The 23,246-nt window shown below is 39.0% G+C and overlaps 1 protein-coding gene across 5 annotated transcripts in view; it reads left to right on the plus strand.

Annotated features, from left to right (window-relative positions):
- The first annotated feature begins 248 nt into the window (after nucleotides 1-248).
- Nucleotides 249-23,246, plus strand: part of rapgef3 (Rap guanine nucleotide exchange factor (GEF) 3) — a 41,629-nt gene continuing 18,631 nt past the window's right edge. The window contains exons 1-4 of one of the 5 annotated variants that reach the window (XM_061789776.1): nucleotides 8,615-8,968; nucleotides 14,341-14,450; nucleotides 14,573-14,617; nucleotides 20,510-20,616. In XM_061789776.1, coding sequence (XP_061645760.1) covers nucleotides 14,442-14,450; nucleotides 14,573-14,617; nucleotides 20,510-20,616 — 161 coding nt within the window. In that variant the 5' untranslated portion in view covers nucleotides 8,615-8,968; nucleotides 14,341-14,441. Of the gene's footprint in view, nucleotides 357-8,605; nucleotides 8,969-14,340; nucleotides 14,451-14,572; nucleotides 14,618-20,509; nucleotides 20,617-23,246 lie in introns of those variants that run through there. The other 4 variants (XM_061789765.1, XR_009790751.1, XM_061789755.1 and 1 more) reach the window with 4 other exon arrangements.

Below are 23,246 nucleotides of genomic sequence, written 5' to 3' on the forward strand. Positions count from 1 at the left end.
TTCCAATGTATTTGTTTTTGTAAGAACGTTTTCTACAAAACCTTACCCTATACATCTTTATTTCCTCTTCTGTGTAATGCAAGTATTTGCTTCTTAGCTTTAAATCAAGTTGCATAACGAGCCAACATGTTGCCACCATGTGAAAGAAAATTCTTCGTGCCCTTGAGGCTAACTCTTCATGACCAATCAGAGGAAGGTCGTCTGTAGCAACCCTCCTCACAAATCACACTGCCTTGGGAAATTATCTTTCCACCATATAGTAGAGGACAGAGGAACAGCTTGTAAAAAAAAAAAAAACAAGGCAAAAACTTTGGAAACTGATGGACACGCTGAAGATTCTCACGAGGTCTCCCACGGTGAGTCATTGACTGTCTTGTACTTTGATTGACAGATGGTTTGATGAGTGATGTTCGCTACAAGTTAGTCTGTAACTTTAGATCATATGCCATATGAGCCTATTTGAAAACAATATTTTCCAGCTGATTATTACATACGACCAGTAGCACTGTTCACGCATATGTTCATTGTACTTTGTGCAAACTTTGGACTGTATAGCTTTTCTATCTAAATTACTTAGTTGAACTCAATTGTAGGCAAACTTTTTTTTATTCTCATATTGTGTTAAAATGAATAGTTTATAAATTTAAGTGTGTGTAAAAGTTTAGAGTATATTCTGGATGATTTGATGACTTTTACTCATCAAATGTCTCCAATGAGAGAGCTTGACAAATGTTTGTCCGTGTGTTTGTGTGTCACAAGACAGATCCACCAAAGACAGTTGGCAAAGTACACATTGCATGGGCGTAGATCTGTCGCAGGAAATCCCACTCCCTTCCCCAAAGGATACGAATAGAAACACAAGTGGATGTAATGAATAAATAAACATGTACAAAAAAGACAAGACACAAAAATACACCAAATTACATAATGACCTTACATATCTAAATAAATAAATATCTAACCACACAACCCACCCTTGTTTAATGCAATTATAAACATAATTTCAACATGAACATTTGTTATGTTAAGAGCTGGCAAAAGTACACACATATTACACTTAAGTAGATGTATTGATAATTGTGTAAAAAAAAAAAAAAAAAAAAGACTTTAACTCTTGTATTTAAGTAAAAGTAAAAAAGTACAAGCTCGAAAATTTACCGAAGTACATTACAAATGTAAAAGGTCATACATTTTTACTGTCACTTACAGTGGGTACGGAAAGTATTCAGATCCCCTTAAATCTTTCACTCTTTGTTATATTGCAGCCATTTGCTAAAATCATTTAAGTTCATTTTTTTCCTCATTAATGTACACACAGCACCCCATATTGACAGAACAAAAACAGAATTGCTGACATTTTTGTAGATTTATTAAAAAAGAAAAACTGAAATATCACAAAGCCATAAGTATTCAGACATTTTGCTGTGACACTCATATATTTAACTCAGGTGCTGGCCATTTCTTCTGATCATCCTTGAGATGGTTCTACACCTTCATTGGACTCCAGCTGTGTTTGATTATACTGATTGCACTTGATTAGAAAAGCCACATACCTGTCTATATAAGACCTTACAGCTCACAGTGCATGTCAGAGCAAATGACAATCATGAGGTCAAAGGATCTGCCTGAAGAGCTCAGAGACAAAATGGTGGCAAGGCACAGATCTGGCCAAGGTTACAAAAAAAATTCTGCCGCACTTAAGGTTCCAAAGACCACAGTGGCCTCCATAATCCTTAAATGGAAGAGGTTTGGGACGGGCAGAACCTTTCCTAGAGCTGGCCGTCCGGCCAAACTGAGCAATCGGGGGAGAAGAGCCTTGGTGAAAGAAGTAAAGAAGAACCCAAAGATCACTGTGGCTGAGCTCCAGAGATGCAGTCAGGAGATGGGAGAAAGTTCTGCAAAGTCAACCATCACTGCAGCCCTCCACCAGTCGGGGCTTTATGGCAGAGTGGCCTGACGAAAGCCTCCCCTCAGTGCAAGACACATGAAAGCCCGCATGGAGTTTGTTAAAAAAAATAAAATAAAAATACCTGAAGGACTCCAAAATGGTGAGAAATAAGATTCTCTGGTCTGATGAGACCAAGATAGAACATTTTGGCCCTAAGCGGTATATGTGGAGAAAACCAGGCACCACCTATCCAATACAGTCCCAACAGTGAAGCATGGTGGTGGCAGCATCATGATGTGGGGGTGTTTTTTTTCAGCTTCAGGGACAGGACGACTGGTTACAATCGAAGGAAAGATGAATGCGGCCAAGTACAGGAATATCCTGGACGAAAAGCATCTCCAGAGTGCTCAGGACCTCAGACTGGGCCGAAGGTTCACCTTCCAACAAGACAATGACCCTAAGCATACAGCTAAAATAACAAAGGAGTGGCTTCAGAACAACTCTCTGACTGTTCTTGAATAGCCCAGCCAGAGCCCTGACTTAAACCCAATTGAGAATCTCTGGAGAGACCTGAAAATGGTTGTCCACCAACATTCACCATCCAACCTGATAGAAGTGGAAAGGATCTGCAAGGAGGAATGGCAGATCCCCAAATCCAGGTGTGAAAAACTGCATCATTCCCAAAAAGACTCATGGCTGTATTAGCTCAAAAGGGTGTTTTTACTATATATTGAGCAAAGGGTGTGAATACTTATGGCTGTCTGATATTTCAGTTTTTCTTTTTTAATAAATCTGCAAACATTTCAATAATCCGTTTTCTGTCAATATGGGGTGCTGTGTGTACGTACATTAACGAGGGGGAAAAAAACTTTTAGCAAATGGCCACTGTATATACAATACCATTTTTATAACACAACGGGGAAAAAACTCAGCACACAAAGTAGTTTCGCTCTTTTATTAAGTTGCAGTACATAGCACTCGTACTAAGAAGAATCATAAAATCTCATTAGCGTAACTTTTACGCTATCAAAACGTTTTCTTATAGCTTTGCCAACGTTGTGAACTGAGTAACATAAAAATGCTTTTTTTTTTTAAGATTAGACTTGTTTTGGTGTTTTAACACCAAAGTTGGTTGCTTATAAGATGTCATAAACAACACCATACCCACGAATAATTGTTGTAGTTTAAATAAGGATGGATGGGGGATATCTTGCTTTTGTTGCATCATCGTCGTTAATCCTACGTGGTTCATGTTCCTCCATGTTGCTGCTTTTTCTTTCTGTTTCTGCTGAGCTACAACTTCACAGTCGAGGGCACCAATTGTTTACACGTGAAATATTAAGTGTTTGTAAGTGCACAGCAAACTGCAACTTGTGTAGTGAAAACAAGAAGGCAAAACTAAAATATTACGACGTCATGATCTGATCGCTTTACTCTCTTTGACCTCAGGCCTTGGTGTGCTTTTTGAAATGTAAACCCATATAAAGTGGTACCGTGAAGCTTTTAAAAATATGTCATAAATGTTCAAATTTTGGACATCAAACTAAACGTGTGGCATCGATGCACCTCAGTAGACCTCATGTCAAAGGATTTACTTTTTCTTTTGTTTTTTTTACCCTTTTCAGGCCGAAAGATGGAAGAATATGCACCGTGAAAGGGGAACATGTTATTGAAAATTTCAAATGGTAGTGATTAGCCTGCCTGCCGCACAGTTCAGAGTTTGTAAATGTTTTTAATTGATTGATTGACTCAATCAATGTGGCACGGTGGACGACTGCTTAGCACATCTGCCTCACAGTTCTGAGGACCCGGGTTCAAATCTGCCCTTGCCTGTGTGGAGTTTGCATGTTTTCTCCGGGTACAAAACAAATAAATAAAATTAATACAATGTAAATATTATTCCATTCTGACACACCCTGTTTTCGGAAGAAGTGAACTTTAAACCTATGTTTGTCTCGGTTTTCTCCGGGTAATCAACCTTCCTCCCACATAACAAAAGCATGCATATTAAGTTCATTGAAGACTAAAATTACATGTGAATGTGAATCTAAATATATGTACCCTGCGATCAAGTGGCGACCAGTCCAGCTCTCACCCCAAGTCAACTATGATAGTATTCACTTCACCCATGACTCTAATGAGGCCACATGCTATAGAAAATGAATGGATGGATTTATTGTTGTTTGTATGTATTTAGTTGAATCTCTGTAGTGCCTGCCAACCCAAGTAGTTATCTGATTATTTTGAAATATGTGTCCATAAGCGAGCCGTTCTGCACTTCTGCCCCACTGTTCTGTAATATTGCTTTAGAGGGACTAGAGAAACTGATGTACTGTAAATACCTGTATAGGTGTGAAAGTACCCTAAACAACACTTTTCAGCGATTACTCAGAAAACAGTCATGGTGTGGTTTTCTGAAACTTCACGTTTTAGACCAGTTTCCAAATGTTTGTATTTTCACTCTCCAAAACTGAACTAAAACTAAATAAACAGCATTTTTGTGTTTTTGCTTGTGTTGTGTATCAGAGCAGAATTCATGCTAGCAGCCCATTTTGAAGGCTCTGTAGTCGTTCAGTAGCCACACATTGATTCATAAGGAATGGGATCTTCTTGTCATGCAGCTGTTTTGACAAGAGACACATTGACTCCTCAACATTCTTGACCTTGTAGACACCAAATTGGATTAGTACTGAGTACTAGTATTCATTTAGGCCTATACCGAAATATTCCATTGATTTTTTTTTTTTTTTTATTCCTTCTGTGTTTTAAACAGACTTGGCCAATAAAGATAATTCTGATTCTGATATGAATTCTGAATGCAACGTTAAGCTGCAACAACTTAACATAGGTCAAAATTAAAAACGTTTTATTGTCTTACCTTCTGCATGTGCCTCTTCCTCAGAAAAATAATCTGTTAATTTCATTAGAAAGTCCTATTTTTTTTCTTTGAGTTTGAAGCACTGATATTTATGGCTTCAAGTCTTTCCTAACTAGTTAGGTATTTGCGTAGAAGAATGGCACCAACGTGAACCTGTGTGGCTGCCAAAGACATTCTAAAAAAGGCTGTTTCCGCATCGTGGAGGCAAAATACTGTCTGCCTCACTGTGCACTTTTTTTTTTGCAGTTTTATGTTATTAACATACCTAAATACAGTATGTAACACACACATTTTAAACCGTATGTAGCCTAAGTATGGAAAGTCAGCATGCATATTACAAGTTTCTGAAAACATTATATTGGATTCGTGAAGAGAGACAGAAGACTTGCCAATAGACCGCCCTTGTGTTGTACAGTAATTTTACTAATAGATGGTGCTATTGCTCTGTACTATCTCTCCTTTTGTGAGTGATTGTGCATGCTGAGTCACTGATGGTGTAGTGGTACACTCCCTGACTGGTGCAGTCAGCGTGGATTCAGTTCCCACTCAGTGATGGTGTGAATGAGAGTGCGAATGAATGGTTGTCCGTGTCTATATGTGCCCGGTGACTGACTGGCGACCAGTTCAGGATGTAGTCCGCCTTTCGCCTGAAGTCAGCTGGGATAGGCTCCAGCGCCGGCGACCCTAACCAGCATAAGCGGTGTTGAAAATGGATGGATGGATGTACATACTGAGATGAGGCTGGCTGCTGCCTTACTTCACGTCTCGCGAAAAGGAAATATGCTAATTCTTCAATTTTAATGATTAAATCATGGACATTATTGGATTCAAAATGAAAATCAATAGAAAGCATAGACCATAGCACGGAAATAGAAAAGAGTTTTATTCTTCAGGCATTTAATCGATCGCAACTGGTCTTTTCTGGTAACCTTTCATTGCTCAGTGACTCTCTGTACTGCGTTTTTATGTCGCAAATGGATTTTCTGTCAAATGGCTGTCTGTTGATGTACTAAATTCCTTGTGTGTTTTGACATACTTATACTTGGCAAATAAAGATGATTCTGATTGTCTTAGAAGACGTTTTGCCTTTCATCTGAGCAGGCTTCGTCATTTCATGCAACAAGGCTTAGTTAAGACAGAGCTAGCCTGTGTTGGTGTGGAAAAAACCCTCAACTATTTAAACTCCAAGTTAGAGCAACGTCCCAAACCACGAACAGTATCATTCTTTTGGAATGCAAAATGACAGTCGTGAGGCAGCTCCACTACTATTTTAGAACTGAATGGAATATTATTGAGGGAATTTCCACCTAACGATGCTTGTGGACGGACAATGGACTCTCTGCAAGGCATTCTAACGAGTGACGATTTACACATGCAGGTGAGGCTGTGCCTGCTCTGACCGCACGTCCCTGTGAGGATTCCAACAGTAAATGGTTGGCCTGGACTGTAAGAGTACAATAGCTGTGATAGTCGACCACCATGTTCACTATAAACTAATGTAGAACACATGTAATTAATCTTTAATTTTGTTCTGATCGATGCAAAACCTCGCTAGCCTAGCAACAATGTGCCCCGTCACTCGCCTCTGTGCAGAGAATACATTTTAGGTAGCACACTCGGAGTGCTTGTGCTGGCACAACAGGTAGCTTTATGAATTCATAAAGCTGAAGTGTCAGTTTAATGGCGGTGCAAAGTGCAGACAACGGTGAGAGAAATTGAACAAAACTTCTGAGGTGAGACATTCAGGCACTGTCGTTTATCCGTAACGCTGCCACCTCCACCCCCTACAAAACGTTTATCTGACCCAAAGCTGGGACAACCTGATAAGCATGCAGAGTTAGGCTGACATCAGTTACATCAGGCAACATTCAGAATCAACAGGGTACTTCATTTATAAAGGAAGAATTCCCCTAATCTGTCCGGACAAGTGTTAACACATCTGCCTCACAGTTCTGATGCTGGGGGTTGAAATCTAGGCTCTGGCCTTCCTGTGTGAAGTTTGCATGCTACGCCTGTGCTTGTGTCGGTTTTTTTCTGGGTTCTGTGGCTTCCTCCTACATTCCCAAAAACATGCTTAGGTTAATTGCAGACTCTAAATCAGATATACTCAAATGCATCTTCAGGCTAACAAATATTTTTTTCAATGAGTCATAGGTTGATTTATTGACATTGTTCAGGTCATATGTGACAATACTGTAATATTGAAAACAAAAGAAAAAATACCACCTAAAATAAAATGTAATATTAATTTTCGCATCAATGAAAATAAATAGTTGAAAAAAACGAAACCACGGGAAAAAAGGAAAATATAATGTTTGTGCTATTAAGCCATAGAGACCTGACAGAGCATCACCGGGAATGAAATCCAGCATCTGGTGATGTCCATGCGTTCCAGACTTCAGGCTGTAATTGACTGCAAATAATTTTCAACCAAGTATTCAAAAGTGAAAGTTTGATTTATTATTGTTAATTTGTCCAATTACTTTTTGTTCCTTAAAAAGTGGGAGGCATACCTACAAACTTTTAATTTCTACACTGTTAACCTGATTTCTATGTAAATACCCTCAAATTAAAGCTGAAAGTCTGCAGTAAAGAACATCTTGCTTCCACTGACTGAGTCACACCCTCTGCTCCTTTACTGTCCATGCACAAGCCACGTAAAATGGACCACTCTATTAACAAAATACCAATTAACAATAGAGTAAAAAATACTTATGATGCCTAAATTATAGAGGTGAACATATTTTCCCTGAAAATGAATAACTTAGGCACCTTTTCTAAATGCTGTTTGTGACTCATTGGCATGGAGACAAGTCAGTATATAAGTGCTGACCAATACAGAACACAGCGAAGGAATGACAGCTCAGTGGTCACAAATAGGTGGGCGGAGGGGCGGGTGCACCCTGGAGCCTACCTATTGAAGGCCAAGGCTCTAAATTGTCTTTAGCTGTGAAGATAGGTGTGCCTCGGTTGTTTGTCTATATGGACCCTGGGATTGGCTGACGACCAAAGTCAGCTGGGATATGCTTGAGGATAAGCGATATAGAAAAGGGATGCATGGATTCTCTTAGTCTGTTGATTTGCATTATTCAAATGCATATGTATTACAATGCAACTTTTTTGTCATCCCTTTTACGACTTTTTGTAATATTACCATACATTATCCTATTTCTCGTCATGGTAATCTTATTCTCATAGTAGTACGACTTTATTCTCTCATTGTTTCAACCTTTTTCTTGCAATGTTATGACTTTGTCTTTTTTCGTAACATTCCAACCTCCTACATCTTAATCATATTTATAGAATTACAACTTTTCTTGTAATGCTACTTTTTTTTTGCCTTATTCTTGTAACATTGCAAATATATTATTGTAATACTCCACCTTTATTCTTGTAATATTACAAATGTATTTTCATGGCATTCCAACTTAATTTTTTTTTGTGGGAAACAGAAAATACATTCCGAATGCATATAAGACAGGATGAGTTCAGGGATTCCTCGGTTTAAGACTGAGTTCACTTCCTACGGCGGTGATGTATTTGTATGCGAGTCGGGTGCTGATGTCTATTACTAATTAGTAAAGTCATAATTTAATTATAGTAAACATTTGAATGAAAAACACTCCTAGGGCTTAATATCAAGCAATCAAAAGGGGGGGGGGGGAATAACTAGGCGGTAATTGAGTATGCCTTCTTTTACCGTTCGTAACCTCGAAAGGTCGTAAACCGAGGACCGCCCTGTAAATGTGACGTAACACTTTTGGAGCGCTCAGCACTTGACTCTTCCAAACTGATCGGACTTAAAATGACCAGTTACGTTATTACGTCAGTAGTGAGGTAGTACACGGCCAGGGGAGGTCACGTGTGTCCCAAAGCGTGCACTCCGCGTGCGCACGCGCATGCATGCATGCCATTCCTGTGCATGATTGTCTCAAAGTGACGCAGTTTCTAGCCAGATTTACGTGGATGCAGGAGCATATGAGGTCCGGTAGCAGTACCAGGGTTCCGTTTTTGTCCGCATGACGGTCTAACGAGAGTGTGTGCGCCCCGTGCGCAGGTTGTGTGCCTGGGGAACATTCCCGATTTTTTTGTAGTCGACTGTGCGCATGTGAAACAAGATGCATCTGTTCAGGAGTTACAATTATCAAGTGTTCCCGGACCGAGGCTCAGTGGACACGCCGACCATACGCGGCATCAGCTGGGTATGTACACATCTAACTTGCACTCTTGAATGGACTGAATTGACTGGAATCTATAGTGCATGCAAATTAAATAGAACCCCCCGTCTGATGATACTAACACATGACTCACATCTTTCTGTATTTTTATTTATTTTTGTTTTTTAAAGTTATCACAGAACCCGAATGACTCATGTCTAGTCATCTAGATCAGGGGTTTCAAACTCACTGTAGTTATGTGGTCACATAAAGCCTAATTTGATGTCAAAGGGGAAGAACCACTCAAATCTTACCATACCTGATATAATAATAAATAACAATAAGTTTAAATTCAAATAAATCAAACGCATTAAGAAAATATTTATATTTAATGATTAAAAAAATCAATTTACAAAACAACCTCAGGCTTCTTGAGAATATTTTGCTTCTGTTTGTCATATACAATGCGTACATAATAACACAGTGTTTGTATTTTAAGGCACAAAACTTATAGTGACAAGTAGTTGGGACTGAAAAACACAGTATTGCACTTTAAAAATGTAATCCACTTATGAAAACCGAAGAATTATCACCATTCAATTTTTTTACAGAAGCATAATAATTCTCAAAATAGTCTTAGTCTCTACCGCAACAATGTCTTTTGTGTTTTTTCACTTTCAAATTCACCCTGCGGGCCGGATTGTATCCCCTGGTGAGCTGGTTTTGGCCTGCGGCCCGTATGTTTGACACCACTGATTTACATACAAGGATAACAAATAGATAATGTATCATGTTAAATGAAAATTATTATGACTTTAATTGCATCTCAGTTAAATTATGTTAACACTGACTATGTGTCCTTTATGCAGTTATGATAACATAAATGTAACTTGTATTGTATGCAATAATTAGGACCTAGAAAGACTTAATCTTCTTTTTATTGCTAACTATGGTATCCCAAAGACCACGTAGTTTAGATTTTATGACTTTTAAAAACTTAAGCCAAAATTGCACCTAAATGGGATAGTTCTTGTCCGAAAGTATTCCCAGACATATCTGAAAGCAGATTTGTGCGGCCCTTTGTGGTGGAGTCGGGTGGATCCAGGAAAGCAACCAAAGCAAAGTATTTGATTGAATTCCTGTTATAAATAGCGCATTGTTTATTGTTCACCTTCACCACACCCCGCTTTCTCGGAAGAGCCTGTAGAAGGGTGTACAGAAGGAAGATTGTCGTTTCTTGGTGACATGAAGACACAGCATGGGGATCGTAGCCTTCAGATGCGCGACTTGTTCTACTGTTAGACAGTTAATACAAGTGTCCGTATTGGAGTTTACGTCAAGCAATCTGTTTTCAGCAACGACTTTTATGTAACACAATTTGTTGCAAGCAGCGGTGATCTGAAGACACTCATGTTTTGTATCTTCAAGTTATCTTACATAATAAATTACACAAGTACACTTGACAGCATGGAGGATGTTCACTGTCTGCCCACTGTTTGAAACAGGGCAAAAGTCCAGCCTGAGAAAGCAACATGAGATGTGATAGAAATAAAAAGCTGTGAAAAAGAGACATAAAACACAAGTCGCAAAAGTGTCATTTAACAATCCGGGTGCAGAATGAGCTAGTAAAACTGCTCTAAACTGCTTGAAGACGGCTACATTTGCACAGCTGCCATTATATTAGTATCACCACACTAGTCGTTACACTTTCATTGCTCAATGAATCACTCGTGTTTTTTATGTCCTAAATGTATATTTCTTCATAGTGGCTGTTTGTTGTTATCCGAGAGTGTACCGGAGACAAATTTCTTGTGTGTCTTGGCCATAGTTGGCCAATAAAGCTGATTCTGTTTCTGATTCTAAAAGCAGACTATGCATGCATGCTCATGTGAGTGTTTCATGTTGATATCATGAATACTCACAACGAACCTGCAGTGTGTAAAAACCTTGTCTTAGACCCTTATTCCCTCATTCTTCGGACAGTTTCTTTCTCTGGTGGAACCTCAAAGGCCGGTCACAATCTATTTCAGGACACTGGTTGATCTGCTCCATCGTAAGCCTTCATTGACTGTAAGGATAATGTTTTAAAGGAACTGTATGAATTTCTTCACGCTAACAGTTCCCAGGTGCACTTGTGCATTGAACAATCTTGTGCCGTTTCTCAGAAGCTAGCGCTTTTTTAAAGCTAATCTGTGCATTTATCAACACTCAATGCAACTTTGCTCACTTCAGTCTTTGCTGCAACTATGATTGCCTCCCAAATGCGCTGATGCGCCATTCAGCTTGTTTAGCAGTGACTCAACAAGTATAATTTTTGAGCCAAAAATTTGAGCCTTTCCATCACTTTGGTAAATGTTAATTCTTCTCTCATGAGTCCATAATAAAACTTTGTTACAATTACTTTGACTTGTCTCTGTACTTTTTGGCAAATTCCTGTTTAGTTTACTTATTCTTGCTAATGAGTCGTTTGCATCTTCTGCTTCCATTCCCACCCTCTGGTGACTGCAACTGATGTCCAGTGTTGGGTCTTTTTTTTTTTCTTCTCTCGAAATGTTTCTCTCATCAACTGCTGTTCTTTTCCTTGGTCTCCCCGTTCAACATCTGTAACTTAATACCCCGGTGGTTTGTTCTTCAGGACCTTCCAAATGTTAATATTGACATGGTCCACGTTTGTACAATTGCTTTGATTGATTTTCATCTTCACTCAGTTTCACAATTGCTTGTTTTTCACCCATTGACAACTCTCTGGTTTTCATTTTGGCTGCACAACTAACTATTTTAAATTAATTATTCAAAGGCAAAACACAAAAATGAAACTCAACGTAGACATTTCATCCTATTTATTGTTTGAATAATCAGTGTAATAGAACACACATGAGCAACAAAATACGCTTGTATGTCACATGCTCCAATACTTAAGTTCACATGAACAATTGATGCATTCAAAGAAAAGTTGTCATTTTCTAAGTTGTGTATCAGATCCACATGTAAAATACAGTGAAGCCCCATTTATCACGGGGATACAATCCACACCCACCTGATAGGTGAAAATACGCAATATAGAGAGACCATTATGAAAAATAATGGTCTCTATATTGAAAAACATGTTTAAATAGTTTTATCTCGACCACACACTTTAAACACATTTATACTTATTAAAACACACTTAAACCAACTAAAACACAATTTCTAAAGTCTTCCTTAGAAGACGATTCGCCTCTCATCCGAGCAGGCTTCATCAGTTCATGCAACAAGGATTTTGTTATCTTTTAGATGAAGTGATATTCTACAGCAATATCTGAATTTGCACATTTATATTTTATTTAGTTATTTTTATTTTATTTGAAGTTCATGCTCTGATTAAAAAAAAAACCTCACCAGTTACTCAGTACTTGAGTAGTTTTTTTTGGACTGATTACTCTTTTACTCTTACTCAAGTAATTATTTGGAACACTCATTACTTTTCATATTATTATTATATGATATTATTCCAAAGTAACAGTACTCTTACTTGAGTACGTTTGGCTACTCGTCCCACCTCTGATAGTCACTCGCAAATGCTGATATATTTTATGTCAAACCCAAGATTTTTCAATCGACTGCAGAAATAAAGCAATTGACCGTGTTGTTTGAATGCTTTTGGAGTGCACTGTATAAAGTATTTGTTGGATGACATCATTATTCCTACTACCTTAGTTTCCTTCCTGTGGTCACATATATATATACAGGACGAAATACTTAACATTCCCCGGTCTCCTGATCACGACTCTGTGTCCATGGGGTCAAACTGGTTTTTCCACATTACCTGCATATGCCTTATGCATCATTTGACCTAGGTTATAACTAAGAAGACAATGTCCTATATACGGTTCTCGCCCTTAAATGAAAGTGTGCATTACCAGTAACTCTCTTTTCACCACCTTGTCAGACGAAGCAGCTAACAAGCCTACATGTTTTCCAAGTGCAAACAATGTGGACCATTAGTCGGCTGTCTCCACTGCAATGTGACTTTGGCACGACTGATGAGGAAATACAAAACGTGTGTGTATCCAGGAGGTAACATTGAACAGATGCATATCAGACATCACATGAAGGGTGTCTCATCAATCAACTTGGTGTTGATGTGTGCATCACGTGAAAGACGTAGTCAGTGACGTGCACTCTAAGGAAGGGCCTTAAAAATCTCCTGATTTTTTTTTTTTTTTCCTCTTTACAAAAATCTGATTTCTGATTTTAATGGATTTATTTCCCCTTCCCTTATATAAAAAGCTAATGACAATGGCATGATGTAAAGTTTAGCTCAGTTTTTTTTTCCGTATGGCATTTGCTTAATTTCTTCTGATTTCAAAGAAGCTTTGAGATTATTTTTCTTTTCTGCATTTTTCCCCACAAGGATATACTTGCCTCAACTTCCACAGAAATAATAATTTTTAAAAAAATCTAATGAGAAAATATATTTTTCCTCTTGGAAAAAAAATCCCTTTGTTCAAAACATGGATGTCAACACAATCCTTAATAAGTAAACTTTCTAAATGTCAACAATTTAACATCATAAAACGAGCTGCAAAGCTGCATGGCTCAGGTGGTTAATGTCGTTTGTAAAGTAAAGAGTGTAGCGGCACGCCTCCACCACGCTCATGTGTGATTGCAGCGATCCGTGCGTGACTGGAGCATTGTCACTGTTCTTGGCCAGTGTGACAACAGACAATGTAATGTAAGCGGGTACCCTTATTAAATAGAGAATGAGCTGGTAATAACCACTGGTGACTTAAATATGTCCGCGGACCTCAGTATCAGTCTTAACTTTAATAAAGAAGGACAAGATGTTAACCACTGTGAAGAATAAAATGAATACTACAAATACAATAGGGACCTCCTCGCAGGTCACCTGCTCGGGCCCTAATAAAAGTCTAGCTTAACCTTGATAACAAGTGATGGTACATATGGTGATGCAGGAGTCTAATTGCTTCAAATTTAACTTCCGCTGTGTAATCTTTTTCTACAGTTTATACCCCTTCTTTTGGAATAAGTGTCACTAAAAAAAGCCAAGAAAAAGCACACTTACAGAGTTCGGAGTCATTAGATTCTCTACAATCCACACATTTCACAGTTAATATTAAGTGTTACACATCTATAAAATAAACTCAACCACTAATGAAATGTAACTCATTGAAAAATAACACATAACATCGCACCTTTGGCCACAAGTAACAAACATGGCGGCTAGCTTGCGTTCCTCCCCCTACCATTATGATACAGAAGCACTCGTGAATGCTGGACATTAGACTATATTATATATAGTATTATATAACGTATAGTAAGCATCACCAGAGTGTTATCGGTTAGGATGGGAGTCTGCTTACTTCACAGTAACTTCCTGTGGATTGTCTTTTCTCCTTTGTTAATCTTTTTTTAAGATGGCTGAAATGAGGTCCAGTGAAGCTCTTTTTTGGTTGTCCTTTCTGAAGATAAGACTGCCGTTTCAGTTTTGACTGCATCAATAAAAAATCCAAAAGACATGCTTAAGGTGATATACTGCAGGTGTGCTTATCCTGAATTCGCATTGTTTGGTCTTGGTTAAGCTCTGTGATTTTAACATGCAGACATAGCTCATTGATGATGAAATCCTCCTCTTTCTCATTCTCATAGACTCCGCTTCCAGAGGCGCTGGACTCAAAGGACACAATGAAGCAGGTCTGTATATATGGCCCACGATGTAATTATATTTGGCCTGCAAGACCATATCAAATGTGTATTAGAGCTGGCCCGCCAGTATATAGCACATCCACCACATTACAAATCCCAGAATGCTTTGCTAGTGTGTTGGCCCATCAGTCTCGACCGGCCAGCGCCCCTTCCCTTTCTGTTGCAGTCGTTAGCAACTATGCTACCAGTCTCCTCGGGCAAATTTACACTTCCCCTTCCCAAAAATGGCCAAACGAAAGATGGAAAACGGTTAACTTCCAAGACAGGTGGGAGGCAGATTGTCTGTTCACTAAAGTAAAAGACAGACCTGTTTGTCGTGTGCGGAGCAACTTGGCTGTAACAAAGAATATAACATCATTGAATTGTTTTTTTTAATGCCCTTTATCAACTCCTAGGCAGTGACTGTTAATAGTTTGGATTTTTATCGAAGGACTTTCTTATTTTTATGGGTTGTTTTGTTGTTGGCCTTTGATAAAAGATTTACATAAAAAAGAAAGGTAGTTGGAGAGAGATAAATAGAAGATGGAGAGACTTCATGTTATCTGTTTAAGTACAAAACAACAAACAAGTACCACTGATGTCTTTTATCGCAAATTTGATTTCTCGTGTTTATAATATTAAAGTTTGTTTATTCCAGATTCAGTGTTTAAGCAAAATTTAAGTTTGTTGTCATATGATAAACTTTAACGCTACATTTCTGCAGAGAAGGGAAACATGCAGATCGCAGTGATTTTTCATTAAATATTGAGTTTGGCCGCCAACGTTGTCCCAATTTTTAATTTTGGCCCACTGTGAATTTGAGTTCGACACCCCTGTTGTACCTGAACAAGTTCAATGAGCAGAAGTTCATGAACTAGTTCATATTTTGTGCAAACGTGAACTGAACTTATTTCATGTCTCCCTTTTGAACGCAATTGAGAACGCCCTCATTCTGGTGTCAAAGAATGGTTTTCATACAAAAGTTCATTTTCATTCGAGTGTCAGGTGTTGTTAGAGACTTCCAGGACAAACCCGCCTGAACACACTATATATGAGCCTTCATATGTCAGCAGATAAACGCTGTATTTGGCAACTGATACAGTTCGGCCACAGCCGCCATTCATGGCAGGCACGTTGCAGCTGCGTGAGAAAGTGAGGTGCGTTCAGGGACACTGCGTAAATTAATAGGTTCTTCGGTGGTTCTTTTGGAATGCAGTACATAATTGTAAAAAGTGATTACTAGGATCATTATTATTTGTATCAGAATGCTTTAGCTGAAACTCATGTCACTCATGTAACTCATGTACTCAACTCATGTAACACTGTCATGATATGGAATTTATTTTGTATAATCTTCTTATAAGAATAGATAAAATAAAATATTTTGTTGATACAGTATAGTCAGCCAGAGCTGCGAGGAACGCAAAGTTATCAATGTCCTTTCACCATCGTTCCTGACATACTTTGTTGCGTGTTTTTGTTTGCACATTAAATACAATAGTTCTGTTTTTGTTTTAATTCCTCATTTTAAAAAAGACCATTCAAGCAACACATTTTTCATGTTTTTGAGATTGGAGAGTGAAAGCTGCAGCTGGTTACTAGGTGGACTGAATACGCGGCAGCAATGGGGAAATGATTTGCCAGTATTTTGAGGGGAATAGCCAGTCAGCAACATATTGAGAGAAAACCAAAAACTATGAACTAGTTCATTTTTGGAATGGTGAACTTAATGCAAAATTTTACATTATGAACTATGAACTGAACTGGTTCACTTTTGGAACGGTGAGTTGAACTGTGAAGTAGTTCACGTAGAAAATGAACTTTCCCAACAATGGTGCTGAACTTGTTCTTCTGTTGTGTATAATATCCTGTGCCACCGGTCATGCGAGTCTTAAAAAGCACATTCCCGGTGAGGCAGGCAGTCACAAGGAGTCTAAAGGGCACTTGAGCACTCACAGCTAATTGACCCCGCTCCTCAACTTGGCCTGGGCCTCTCACTCCGCTCTTTATCTCAGCTGGCCACCACAAAGTGGTAAGATGAGAAGAAGCAGTGACACAATGCTAAACCCCTGTTTAGCATTGTGTGAGAATACTGTTTGGAGTGAAGACCCTGACCTTGAATGAAAGCAGAATTCAAGTCTAATCTTTGTTAGCTGGGCATTGTACCAAAATGGGCTGCTCAACTTTACATATTTACAATTTACTCACAAATTCATCTATTCGCGGATTTATTTCTTTGGAACGTCCTCTGTTATTCACTGAAAAACTTGCATACTTACTGTTTTGTAAAAATAGGGCTTTGGCGCCATTTTTGGCATCTTGGTGTCAAGGACCTATGTTAAGGTGAGGGGAGGCGCCAACAGGTTAATGTCCTGTGTAAGACCTTATGGAAAAAGAAACTAGTAAATAAAATTTCTCATAGTTGCGGTAACTCAATAATGCGGTAAGAAACCGATTTATCGCAGTTAGTATTCCCCTACTCTGAATCTGAACCAGACCTGTTAGTGTCAATAAAATTGTTCCTCATAGATGAATGTACTCATCTGGATAATGCAATAAGAAACCGATTTATTGCGGCATGTCATCGGCTAATTTGAATCAGAACCAGAGTGGGTATCCCCATCTGCTTTCACTGGGAACTAATTTGTAGTTCAGGGCCGCTCCTCGTCGGCTATGTTGAGGTATGGCTGAAAAGAATATAGTTATTTAGGCAATAGGGATGCCAGCAAGCGTGACAAGGACTGACCTATTTCACCAGGCACTAGCAATGTATCCAGTCCAAAAAAAAAAAAATTGTTAATTGATAATGATTGGGTCGACGATGACTGTTTGTCAAAGAAAAGCAGATGATGACAATGTTTTTCTTTGAGCCAAATTTATCCCCTATTAATGTACTACATTATTATATGACTCTAATAAAATGATTCTAAAAATGTTGACATATGATGGCAGTAGATGAAGACCATATGGTGGGATCACCCTCCTGTAGTTGGAATCTTATTTGATGACCAACAATATGTTGAAACATCTTTTCACCAGTCCAGCACGTCACGTTCGAAGCAGCTACTCGGAAAAGTCTGCCATTCCTGTTTACAAAGGTTACATACAGTGCCTTCAAATCGCCCTGTAAAATCACACAGTGTTGACATGGTGGGCGGAGTCATTCCTCCCTAAAATACTAATGACTCTAGGAATGCACAAAGGAAATATGCTGGTGTAGAAGTGAAGCCAGTTGCAGCCTGGGTCTGAATTGCTTTCAAGGATGTGCGATAATAAACATCTCCTTGCATGATAGTGTTGACATGGCAAACCAATTCATGTTATGTACTTGTAGGATGGTTTAGGAATGTCTTTTCACTTGTTGGCTAATGTCTGTATACCTCTGAAATGTGAAGTGGCAATATGTTCCCCTTATCATTGATCAAAGAAATGTTAAATACCCAACCCGAGTTGGACTTTTTGCTTTTCTCTGGTGTCTTGTAAACATACTGAGGGACTAAATGACTTTGTTACCGTCACTTATGATTCAGTTTGATAGTCAATCTGAGCATGCCCATCTTTTGAAAAAAAAAAAAAAAAGACTTTTGATAGTGTTTTTGTAATAACTTGCTTTGGTAATGGAAAAAAAATAATATATGCCTGAGAATGTCCCAGTGGGGGTCAAAAAGGGAAATGGGCCCCTGGGAAACACGAATGTACCTTGTGCTCATGACTTCGTCATTGCTGTCCGGCAGAAGAGGCCTCAGGGTGGATTTATTTGGGGGAAGGCAGGTCTGGGAACAGGCTGGTTGAAATGCGTGGAACAGATGTACAGTATGTCACGATCCCTGGTCCAATCACAGAGCAAAGGCTTAATGTTATTTTTGTGTCAACCAATGTTGCAGGCTGTTTTCTTTATGCCCCTTGTAAGGCACACACTCTTGGACGAGAATGTTAAATGGACTTTCATTTTGTATCGCATTTTTCAAAGTACCCAAAGCGCTTTTACACTGTCTTCTGATTCACCTACTGATGACCCAGCATCAGTGCCAAAAGACACTTCGACATGGTAATGAGCGAGCACACAGTCTTCTGATTGAGAGACGGAAACTCTACCAATTCAGCCTCGGGTCAAACCAGTTTCTCCTAAAGCTCCACTATTACACCACCGTAATAATAACAGGATGTGTGAATTTAGACTGCACTTTATATTAGATGAGGTTGTCATTCACACAGATAATAGTTAACTTATTGTATGCCCATTTCCATTCTACTGGCATATGAATTTTGGCTTTTGATATGAATAAGCATGTTCAAAAACCTCTATGTTGCGTCTCAAGTTGCAAAATAGTTTTGTTTGTGATTTGTTTTGTTTTACAAACAAAATTGTAAGGTTTTAGCGAAGACTAAATTATCTTCAGTGTTATGAAAACGATAGGGATTACGGCAACAAAAGACTCAAAAGAGTTGTTGGCGTTAACAAAAACCTGTACATCTGGTTTATTGAAGACTTTAAATTTTCTTCTGGGTTATGAAAACAAAACTTCAAGGTGATGGAAGACTCGATAAAGTTGTTGGTGTTAACAAAAACCTGGACATCAGGTCCATTGCAGACTAAATAATGTGTTTACAAAAAAAACTGTACAGTAGTTTCACTAAAATGTATTTGTGATTCAGAAAACACGTACACCTTGATTCATTGACAAGTCTTGGGTGTTTACACACACGCATACTTTATCTCAAGTTCCAGTCTTAAGAAAACACGTAGCCCTGAGTCAGCTTTATAGAGGATTCTTGACAAAAACTAATGTTATGTTCATTGATGAGTCTAATGATGACTAGAAAGTACACTGGTTGAAGTGATACAATTCAGAATGTTTCGCTCTCATTTGGCACAGTTAGGATATGTGTCATGGGAGTGAAATAAAAAAAAAATGAAAACCGAGATCTTCATATTGGAATTAGGCTTCTTCCAAATGTGGACAAAAATGTAAAATTGTCCGTAGGTGTGAGAATGTGAGTGTGACTTGTTGTTTGTCTATATGCCCTGCGATTGGCTGATGGCTAGTCAAGGGTGTACCCGACTATCACCCAGAATCAGCTGGTATAGGCTACGTCTCACCTGCAACCCTCACGAGGATAAGCGTGATAAAAATCGATGAATATACTACAATAGAGGTTTGTTACTAATAAATAAGGAAATAATTGTTAACTTTACCACATGGTTTGGTCAAGAAAACGTTTTTGTCACAATATCCATCAGGTTAGCAATTCTTAAGCATCATCCAAAAATACTGTATGCACTTGCTTTGAGCAAGGATTTTCTTGATACTGTTACCACCTTGGGCAAACAGCAGTGCCTGATGTGAAAATCTGCAACACAAACCCAACCGTCTAAGGCCCTTTTAGAATCACAGGGTTGAGCACAGGGCTGAAGTAAAATTACCATTTCATTTTGTTGGTGTGTAAACAAGTGTAAAGCATAAAAACAGGGCAGCCACGTTGACGCACATTCTTGTTACATAAGACTTGTTTCTGCACCAGTGGCTAACAGGGTTTCAACCATTCAAGGGCTTTTCAGGTCTTGAACTAGTTTGGGCTGCGTGCATGCGAGGGGGAGTGAGGAGGAATTAAATGGCGAGTTGAAGGGGAACTGACTAATGCCTCAATGTGACAGACACAGGGTTATGAGGCAATTTTCAACGCAATCACACCTCCATATTACAAAGATCTTCACACGTGCTCTCATCATGTTGACTGACTGCCTCACACATACGTATGCTCTGACATTGAGTACACAAAAACATGTGTGTCCCAGCTTTTTCCCCACACCATAAAACACAACCAAATGTCATATTTATGTCCCTGATATAAATATAGTAGTGTATTTAATGACTCAATGGTCTCCTCTGTGTGTTTAAGTTCCTCTCAGATCGCGTGGTGAAGGCCGCAAGGTCGGTGTACAGCGTCATGGTCCTGAGAAACCCTGGGTTGATCCGGGATAGAAAATATCACCTCAAAACTCTCAGGTAACATGTAGTAGGTTTCTTCCATTTTATAATGTATGACAACTAGGCATGGGAATTAGACATTTCTAAGATTGACGTGTTTTTTTTAATTATTAATTTTATATGACAGTGCCAACATCTGTCTCGCCATTCACATACACGCATAATGTAAACATACACACATCTATCCATTCACCCATCCAAGTCCTAAACCTCATTCCATTCACCAGGCTGTCTTGTAACGATGTACAAATACTATATTGCAATATGTCTGTGTAGCTTCTCAATCATCCAGGTCACAGTAATCCGCAAAGGTTGAATCAAGGCTACTGGACTGTTCTTGTTTGTTGAAGACGCTTTACCTTTAATTCAAAAAGCTTCTTCAGTTCTAAATTTTAAGTGTGGAGTCCCTCTAGTTATGCCTCGGTGGGTGTGTCCCCTGGGGATGGTCAACAGTAGGGTGTTATTGTTGTTGCCTGCATGGTGAAACGGCCGTCCTGCATACCAGTCAGTCCTTTACTTGTCTTGTGGCAAAACAGCTCGTTAGGGCCATTCTTCCCGTTGAATATGGCGATCTTTGGGTGGAGAGATGTCAGGATATTGTTATAGGCAGACAATTGGTGATGCCTTAAAGCTCCTCCTCTGTTTGGAGATGGCTTCTCTAGTTTGTACACAGATGGCTTCTTTTATACTGTACGTCTTTCAAACCAGCGGTCCTCCCTATCCAGAATTTGGATGTTGTTGTCCTCGAAGGAATGTCCCTTCTTCTTGAGATGCACATGACCTGCTGATTCTGGACAAGAAGAAGCCACCCACCGATGCCGAGCCATGCGCCTGTGCAACGGCTGCATAGTCTCTCCATCACAGAGGTCATTGCACTCCATCTACTTCGTCTTCCTCCTAGATTCGCCCCAAAAATTCTTTATTTAAAGGTCCCGTATTTTGCCAAACCAACCTTTTCTTGGATATGGGATGTAATATTGTCTCAACGGTGCCTCAATAAACATGAAATATGTAGTGTTGTGCTCAAGACCACACTATCCGAGACCAAGACTTGCCCGAGACCAAGACTTTTGGGGGTCGAGACCAAGTCAAGACCAAGACGGAGACGAGCCAAGACCGAGACAAGACCAAAACCATCAAAATCTATTTAAAAAGCTATGACAAGGTTGAAGACTTAAAGTGCGTTCACTTTTTTAATTAAAAATTTCTTTAAAATACATTTGACACCCAAAAACACACCGTCTGCAACTCTTTGAAAGCACAACAAGCAAAAATCCTAAATATTGAAAAAAATAATAATTTCTTGAAAAAAATAAATCTTTGTATTTGAAACATTTTGATTTGAAGAAGAACTTGGTTGCATTTAAGAAACAAAAACTGCAGCATTTTGTGACCTAAACATATGCGGTGGAGACTCATAATAATTATGATGACACCCCACCATAGACTGAAAAGCTACCCAATTTAGTTGATTTGGCAAATGCTGCAGACAACGTATAATACATGTTTAAAGCACGCTACTGAAACACGCTCATACACAAATTTGACACACGTGACGGAGCACATTGTAACCTGGCTCTCATCAAGAGTGCGTGTGCACCAAAAGTACGCTTAAAAGTAAAGTTTGTATATGTGTAAAGTTATGCATTCAAACATATATAAATTGACTGGCCACAAAATTAGCTACAGTGCCGCAGTTGCCATTGTGTGTTGGAGGAAATAATATGCAACATATACATACAAAACTTTGTCTTGCATCTTTGAGTAAACTTAATGAGAAATAGCGATATTGTAACACAGTAATAAACAAGTATATGACACATATATAGATTAAACATAAGTGTATATAATAACACTGCTGTTTGAGTTGGTGGCTGTTGGGCAGCCATGATTTTTTATTTTGAAGAACCGAGGGAAAAAAAGCAGTTCCTCTTCACGTCAGTCACAACGCCGTGAATGGTGCGGTCATTACGGGGATGGTGGGGAGTTATTAACACATGAATTCAATGTATATATTGATTTTACTAAGCACTTCTTATTATCATATTAATGAAGTTAAAGAATAGCAGATCAGTTCTGGTCTCGACCGGTCTCAACGGAAAATCCCGAGTCCGGCCGGTACGAGACCGAGACAAGACCAAGGCTTTTGGGAGTGGAGTCCGAGACAAGACCAAGAACTTCAAAATGTGGTCTCGAGACAAGACCGGTCTCGAGTGTTACACACTCGAAATATGAATTCAAATCGTCCACGCATTCCTAATTTCCAGACCGTTTTTCTGCCGAGAGGCCTGAAATCAGGTCATTTGAACTTCTCTAGCTTATCTATGTCTATGTTATCTAAGATCTCACTCTACCTCTCCTCTCCCGAGCCAGTGCTGGAAACATAACAAACACCTGTCCCCCCACAATTGGGTTTTCTACATGGAGGCAACCAATCAGAGGGAAGGGGGCGTTCTTAGCCGAATATGGACAAAACGGACACAAAACTGGGTCAAACACAAGTAGCTGTCAGAGGGGCCTTTTCTGGACACTCGTATGACAAAAACAAAGGTGTTTTTTTTAAATGAAATTGACTTATACTAGCTCCATGTTAAAGAGTCACTCAATGGAGGTCTAAATAGCCAAAATATTGGACCTTTAAGACTAAA

The sequence above is a fragment of the Phyllopteryx taeniolatus genome, chromosome 1 (assembly GCF_024500385.1).
Source record: "Phyllopteryx taeniolatus isolate TA_2022b chromosome 1, UOR_Ptae_1.2, whole genome shotgun sequence".
NCBI classification, from domain to species: Eukaryota; Metazoa; Chordata; class Actinopteri; order Syngnathiformes; family Syngnathidae; genus Phyllopteryx; species Phyllopteryx taeniolatus.